At 45.0% G+C, this 8207-nt stretch overlaps 1 protein-coding gene across 2 annotated transcripts in view; it reads left to right on the top strand.

Moving 5' to 3' along the window:
* KCNJ1 (potassium inwardly rectifying channel subfamily J member 1) overlaps positions 1–6220 on the top strand; it is a 28673-nt gene extending 22453 nt beyond the window's left edge. For both annotated transcript variants that reach the window (XM_037038277.1, XM_037038278.1), the window contains exon 2: positions 4655–6220. In XM_037038277.1, the coding sequence (XP_036894172.1) occupies positions 4676–5794 (1119 nt within the window). In that variant the 5' untranslated portion in view covers positions 4655–4675 and the 3' untranslated portion in view covers positions 5795–6220. The remainder of the gene's footprint in view (positions 1–4654) is intronic.
* The last annotated feature ends 1987 nt before the right edge of the window (positions 6221–8207 follow it).

The raw sequence follows: 8207 nt of genomic DNA on the forward strand, positions 1-8207 counted from the left end.
TTAAATATTATCACTGGGCACGCACCCTACACACCTCACTCAGAGTGAAGAGGGTTTGGTTGGTGCGGCTGTTGCATGCCGATGAAGAGGGCAGTTTCACGGAGAAAAGGAGATTTGGGATGAAAATACGTCTGTTTTCAGGGATTTGAAAGGTGGTTAGATGGAAGAGACTGCCATCTAACTTAGAGACTTAGAGACTTAGAGTTGTGATGACTTGTCTTGGGAAAGGATCTAGACCGTTGTTCCCTCTCCCAGGTTTTCCTCTGGGTCTGCAACCAAATGGCCTCGCGTGGCCTACTGAGCACCGAGTGCGGTGGCCCTGGCATGCGGAGTCCCTGCTACTGTTACCTGTCCCAAGCCCGGCGTGGCTCTCGGCTCCTGCATGCCCTCTCCTGTTGCCCCTGCCTGGGCCACAGACACAGCAGTGCACCGTGGTTAGTACTATGTGCACAGGAATGCCTCTTCTCATATGTCTCTGTAGGGATGCCCTGACTGGTGTGGCCCAGTGGATCAGGCATCACCCATAAACTGGAAAATCACCAGTTCGATTCCTGGTCAGGGATGCACATGCCTGGGATGCAGGCCAGGTCCCCAGCTGGGGGCATGTGTGAGGCAACTGATTGTTGTTTCTCTCATGCATGATTGTTTCCCTCCCTTCACTTCTCTCTAAAAATAGATAAATAAAACCTTTTAAAAATATCTCTATAGGGAGCCATATAAGTACAGCAACCTTGCATGGATGCACATATTAATTAATCTGTCAAAGCGTATTTATAGAGTTTGTACTAAGTGTGCCTCTAAGGCCACATGCAGGCTTCGGCCTCAGTGGCACTTCTCTGCCGCTGAGACGCGGTGCTCCCCAGAGCCCTCGCACTGTGTCTCCTCCCGGCCACTGTCACATAGACTGTTTTTCAGCTCCATGGCTGGCCTCTCCCACTCCACACTTGACTGGAAGCTTCCACACGGCGACAAGGCCTGCGTCCATTTGGTAAACAGTGGCTCCCCTGGCGTCTCCCATGGTGCCTGGCACACGCACTAGAGTCCACATAGCGGTGTTGGAGAATAACAGACAAACGCATTCCACGCACACAGAGGCAATGAGTGTTTCACCCGTTGCCAGGTTTTCGCAGGGGATGGAGACCCATCCAATGGAGATCTTCCAGAAAAGGTTTTCCTTTGGGCATTAGACAAACCAAGCACATTGCAGTTGCCGATTTACTGAGCTCACTTCCCTCCTTGACTGGGAGCCCCTAAGAACAGGAACAGAGTTCTATTTGTTGAAATCCCACGTAATAAGCATATGCTCAAGGTTTGGAAAGCTTACAAGAAGTTCATTTGACAGGAATGGATGGTGTACAGAATGATAATGCTTAAGTGAGTCCCTGGCTTTGCCTGGCCACTAAGAATACCTTGGTAAATATCAGCTAATACATAGCCCTTTGCTTGCTATTAAGATTTACTGATTTAAATAGAAAGTAACCTAAAAACTGTGCATGTTACACAACCCCCAGACACTGGAGCCAATCTTAAATCAACAGATTGTTCCAAAAACGCATGTTGGCTCTGTCTGTGGTTGGATTACATGCCATTGTCTAAGCAGAGCTGGGTATGTGCTGTGTGTAAAGGGTGTGCTGTGTGAATGATGAATTTATCCTGTCATCTCGCATTCTCGAGGTATAATTCTTCTCACTCTTTGAATAAATAAATCAACAGTACCTATGAAAAGTACCTTCACTAAATGCCAGATTTTATCACATAAATCCCAAAATAAAATCTGCTTTTAAACCTCAGTTTCTTACATAACAGGGAGTGTTGTATAGAGAGATTAACGTGGTATCTCATTTCTTCCTGGTCTGACCTTCCTTTCATCTTACAAATATGTGATCTTACTTTCATCTTACAAATGTGTACTTCTCTATGTCGAACTGTTCCCCTGTGTCTTTGTCAACACGTGGAAATCTCAGCATCTCAGTGAGTGTCAGAGGATAGGCTGGGAGACTGATGATAACTAATTGTTTCTGGTGGAAAGCTATTAGGCACGACCTTGGACAAACAGCAGGAGTGCCCCAGAGCGTGGCAAGGAAAGGAGACAAGAGCCGGAACACAGCCTGCGCCGCTGCCCGGGGAGCTCAGCCAGTGGCTCGTCATGTCTTAGCATGACGGTATTCAAGCCATGTGAGAGTTGGAAAGATAAAGTATATACTCGGGTTGGGGCCTGGTCTGAGAACAACCAATAGCCTTGGTTTAAACCACACAACTCCACTATCCAATGAAGTGTTTTAAGTTAATGCCAATTAGCATCAGTCCACTGACCCAAAGACTAAATTATATAAAGCTGGGTCTAGAGGCAAGCAGCCGGCATACGGAGACCAACTCCCAACACCGCTTCCTTGTTTTTCGCAGCCATGGATGATGCTTCAGGTCGAAACGTGTTCTGCAGGTTGGTAAGTGCGAACCAGCTGGGGAAAGCAGGAGAAGCAGGTTGGTTTTGTCTCAGTTCTGTTCCAGGCCAGGCTGATAATATTTTATTAGTAACAGAGGCATGGACACCCACACTTATCTGAGAGATAAGTCAGGGGGCACTTAACTCACACAACAGAAATAGTCTTCATCTTCAGAAACAAAATGGGTTTAAGAGAGACAGGAGGAGAAGAGTAGTGGGGAAGAAAAGCCCTCGGAAGTTGGCAGGGTAGGAGCCGTCTCTGGCCTTGCAACGCATGGCAAGGAGAATGTGGGTACAATTGATCATTGTTGGCTTTAGAATGTGTCATTTTATGTGAGGGCCACTCTGTGAAGAGCTTTCCACACAGGGTGAGCTGCAGGAGCCTGGGAAAGGGAGGACACGGAGGGGTGGTCAGTGTGGGGAGAGGAGGCGCGTGCGGAGCAAGGGGAGCGATTGGGCAACGAGGAGCCCCTTTCTCCCTCCCTGAGTCTAACTCGGGATGTCACCGAAAGCTCTCTGAGGACTTGAGGTCGATGAGGGTTGGGTGGGGTGACGGCAGGCCTCTCTGAACGTGTGCACTGCTGTTTGCTCTCCCGGAAGCTTTTTAAAATATATGTTTCTTTAGAACCTGTCCTCAGAATTCCAAACCAGCCCCGCTGGGGTTTTCTCTTTGCCACTTCCACTAGGTGTGGGCTTTCGCCTGGTTCAAGACCTTAAGCAAGAAACCGTGGAATATCAGTTTTGTTTAAAGCTTATCACTAAGTTGGTTTCGCTTCCTAGTTTGTATGAATAAACACATTTTTGAAGGGGGATTTTGAAATCTATTTTAGAAACATATTTGCATTTAATTAAAAATACCATGAAAACACTGCTAACCAGGGCGAACAACCCTGGGGGGGGGACACACCTACAGGACAAGGTAAGCCCATGTGTATGACCCATTTGGTTTTGCTGTTGTTGGCTGTTTAGGGGGAAATCCCCTCACTTCCTTGCTGTAAAATGGGAGTCAAGACAATGTCATCAATAGGAAACCATTGATCAGATCTCATTTGAAGGGCTTAACTTGTTGACTGATTAAGTCCCTTTATGTTTTTTAAATTAATACTAACACACAGAGTATGCTAGCAGCTGGCAAAGAAGGGCGAATGAGATGTGACGCTCCCCTTACGGAATTACTATTCACACCAGAGCTCCCAGCCCCGCAGCTTGGGAGCAGGGGCGGAAGTGGGAGGTGCCGACTGACGGTCCACTTTCGGGGGGGGGGGGGGGGGGGGGCCCNGGGGGGGGGGGCGCATCTCGGCATGCCATGAACAGGGAGTGGAAACAGGGTTGTCGGTGCACTAAGAAAACTTTGGAGATGATGCCGTAGGACTTGACCAAACCGTGCTGAGAAACTTTGTTCTGACCAGTGTTGAGCACTAAAACCAAAAGGAAGCTGATTGATACTTGTCTTAAAATGTCTCTGGGAAATTTAACTTTGGAAGAGAAAATGTCATAACTAAGACATAGCATGGTAGAGGCTCTGGACTAAAAGCAGGGGACCTTAAGCTCTAGTTGTCATCCTGCCACTCATTAGATCTGTGACTTTGACTTTGACTGCATCATTGAGATTTTCTGAGTCTCCATTTCTTCATTTAATGTGTGAGAGGACTGAATTGAATCAGGATTTCTCTTGGTATGTAAGTCCCAATGGTGCTACACAACACGGTTTGGGCAGTGTATTTACTGAGCTGTTGTTTACATAGTTGTTTATCGTTATATATTACAAAAAATGTAAATAGTGCATCAAGCTTCTGCTTTCACAGGTATTCTTGCTTAACGTATGGTTAAATTTATTTTTTTTTAAAGGAGAGCTTATGTAAAAGAATTATTTCAAAAAGTTGTAGTACAGCTCTTGATGGTTATCACGAGCATTTTTAAGGTTGGGTGTGACAGAGGTCAGGAACCCTCATAGGTTCCTTCCATTTCTATCTTATTGGAACTATTTTCCCTTTTATATTTAAGCCGCGTGGTCTTCCAGTGGAGAGTGTCTACTGAAAATAGTGTTGTGGTATCCAGAATGAACCTGTCAGCTTGCCCACATGGTCAGACTCCAGATCGTTGGGAATGTCTTTTCATACATAAGTAACTCTTTATGTGAGTCAGCTCCGCCGTCACCGCCGCTATAAATATAATTTTGTTTTGTTTTGCTTTGCTTTGATGTGTTTTCAGATCAAGGCGTTGACAGAAAGAATGCTCAAACATCTTCAGAAATGGTTCGGCCCTCGCTTTATTGGGCATTCTCGGCGAAGAGCAAGGCTGGTTTCCAAAGACGGGAGGTGCAACATCGAGTTCGGCAACGTGGAGGCACAGACAAGGCTGATATTCTTTGTGGACATTTGGACTACCGTGCTTGACCTCAAGTGGAGATACAAGATGACCATCTTCATCACAGCCTTCTTGGGGAGCTGGTTCCTCTTTGGTCTCCTGTGGTACGCCGTGGCCTATATTCACAAAGACCTCCCTGAGTTCCATCCCTTTGCCAACCACACCCCTTGTGTGGATAATATTAATGGGTTGACCTCGGCTTTTCTATTCTCTCTGGAAACGCAAGTGACTATTGGGTACGGATTCAGGTGCGTGACAGAGCAGTGTGGCACTGCCATCTTCCTGCTTATCTTCCAGTCCATACTTGGGGTCATCATCAATTCCTTCATGTGTGGTGCCATTTTAGCCAAGATCTCCAGACCCAAAAAGCGTGCGAAGACCATTACGTTCAGCAAGAACGCGGTGATCAGTAAGCGGGGCGGAAAGCTTTGTCTCCTGATTCGAGTGGCTAATCTTAGGAAGAGCCTCCTCATCGGCAGTCACATCTATGGGAAGCTTCTGAAGACCACAGTCACTCCCGAAGGAGAGACCGTTATTCTGGACCAGACCAATATCAACTTTGTGGTCGACGCCGGGAATGAAAATTTATTCTTCATCTCCCCCCTGACGATTTACCACATCATCGACCACAACAGTCCCTTCTTCCACATGGCCGCAGAAACCCTTCTCCAGCAAGACTTTGAATTAGTGGTGTTTTTAGATGGCACCGTGGAGTCGACCAGTGCCACCTGCCAAGTCCGGACATCCTACGTCCCAGAAGAAGTGCTTTGGGGCTACCGTTTTGCTCCCATAGTATCCAAGACCAAGGAAGGGAAGTACCGGGTAGATTTCCATAACTTTAGTAAAACAGTGGAAGTGGATACCCCTCACTGCGCCATGTGCCTTTATAACGAGAGAGATGCTAGAGCCAAGATGAAGAGAGGCTATGACAATCCCAACTTCGTTTTGTCAGAAGTCAACGAGACAGATGACACTAAAATGTAACAGTGGCTTTTCCACACGAGTACAGAGATGTTTGGGACATACAGAGTGACTAGAAGCATTACAAAGCAATCGACATTTGGGGGGTTTGAAAGTAGGCAAAAGCTTTCCAAGTCCACCAGTACAATGCCCTTGGAGTCCATAACCATGACCCCACAAGACACTCGGCTGTACAAGCCTAGTGCGTTAAAACACACATTGCACGTGCAGGAAGCTGGGACACAGAAGTCATGGGAGCTCACTTGGAACTTGAATATGATCACTGTCATTTGAAATCATGCAATGTTGATAGGAATAGACAAAATCATCATGAGATCAAATGAGATCTTTTTAAAAGTCTCCTTGAAGAAGTTATAAGCTTTACATAGGATCAGGAAAAACCATATTCTCATTTTGATTCTACAATAATAAATAGGTCACTTTTTTTTTTGTTTTGAAAAAATTTATTCTTTTTATTTTTCCTGAATTTATTGGGTGAAATTGGTTAATAAAATTACATAGGTTTCAGGTGTATAATTTTATACTACATCATCTGTAAGAAGGTGGTCTAGTTTTATTTTTTAGCATGTATCTGTTCAATTTTCCCAACACCACTTATTGAATAGACTGTCTTTACCCCATTGTGCGTTCTCGCCACCTTTGTTAAATATGAATTGACTTCAATATGAATATGAAGTTTTGGGTTTATTTCTGGGTTCTCTACTCTGTTCCATTGATCCACGTCTTTTTTTTACGCCAGTACCATGCTGTTTTGATTACTATGGCCTTGTAGTACAGTCCGATATCAGTTAGCATGATTCCTCCAACTGTATTCTTCTTTCTCGGGACTTCTGTGGCTATTCTGGGTCTTTTATGGTTCTATATAAATTTTCAGAATATTTTATCTAGTTCTGTGAACTATACCACTGGTATTCTGATAGGAATTCTGCTGGATCTATAGGTTGCTTTGGGTAGTATGGACATTTAATGATGTTAATTATTCCCATCCAAGAATATGGTATGTGCTTCCACTTATTTGTATCTTCTTCAATTTCTTTCTTCAGCTTCTCATAATTTTCCAAGAACAGGTCTTTTACATCCTCGGTTAAATTCATTCCTAGGTATTTTATTTTTTGATGCAAATGTAAATAGGATTGCTTTCTTAGTTTCCTTTTCAGATAGTTTGTTACTGGTGTATAAAAATGCAACTGATTTCTGGATACTTATTTTGTATTTCACTACTTTGCTGAATTAATGTATCAGTTCCAGTAATTTTTAATGGAATCTTCGGCATTCTCCATATACAAGATCATGCGATCTGCAAGTAATTTTTATTTTAACATTGACTTTTATCAGAGGAAAAATTGTCTCCTGAGTTTGGGGGAGCTGAACTAATCAAAAAGAATAAGAAAAGACTGTCACACAAAACACATCTGTGCGACTTTGACCTTTTCGAGCCCTGGTCCTTGGAGCTTCCACCTCAGTCTGGGTCACACTGCATTTCTGCGTAAACAAGGGAAGGCTCAGTCTGTGGACTGGCGTCTCCACGTGCCCCATGCAGAGACGAGCACTGAGCCCAACCTGCTCTGCGGTGCGTCCACACGCTGCCGCCCAAGTCGGGCTTTGGCCCAGATGATCTCATGGTATATCTGGCAGGAGCTAAGTCACCACTTCAGAATCTCAATGAATACTTTCCTGCAAGAAAGACTGCTTGATGTGAAAACAGTGGTGATATCTCTTTTAATCTGTATTATGGGGTAAAGGGCTACAAATGTGTTAAAAGGGTGTCTCCTGATCTTCCAAGAAGGCAACGAGGAGTTTGAAGCGGTAATGTCGGCTTAGAAGGGAAAGGGCCTCTAAGGCTTCTGAGAAACAACTGCGTCTTGTCTTTTTCTGCCGGAGTTTGCATTGAAATGTTGTTTGTAAAAGAGAAGTACGACAGGGAAAGGAATGGCATATGGGCCTCACAGTGAGGGAAGGGCTAGGCCTTCCTTTCTCTGAGGCCGAGACTGCATCTTCTACAAGGAACCAGCTTAATATCAGGAGTGACCTCTAGGGGGAGGTTTTACTGTGAATGTCTTATTTAATTCCCCACCTGTTATTGTGAATGTATTCTAGAAAGGATGCTACTCAAAGCTGCTTAGGAATCAAAATGATTTCAATGTGTTGATTAATATATTAAATCTCTGAAACTGTGCACGTTCTTTCTAAAACTGTCCGTTATTGTGTATCCTTTGTGACAGACCAGCTGATGGAAATCCCCTTGCTGAGGGTGGGCTTTCTCCTGGGAGTGGTGGAAGGGGTGGGAAGATGGCAAGGAGGATGCATATGCTGTCTGGGCTTCAGCTTCCCCGGGAGGAAATGACCTTGGCTGCAGACACGCCCTTCCTGAGCAGCCCCGGCACATCCCTCCACTGTGAGTCTTTGCACGTGGTGC

The sequence above is a fragment of the Sturnira hondurensis genome, unplaced genomic scaffold (genome assembly GCF_014824575.4).
Source record: "Sturnira hondurensis isolate 20B ecotype Veracruz unplaced genomic scaffold, ASM1482457v3 Scaffold0024152, whole genome shotgun sequence".
Classification (NCBI taxonomy): Eukaryota; Metazoa; Chordata; class Mammalia; order Chiroptera; family Phyllostomidae; genus Sturnira; species Sturnira hondurensis.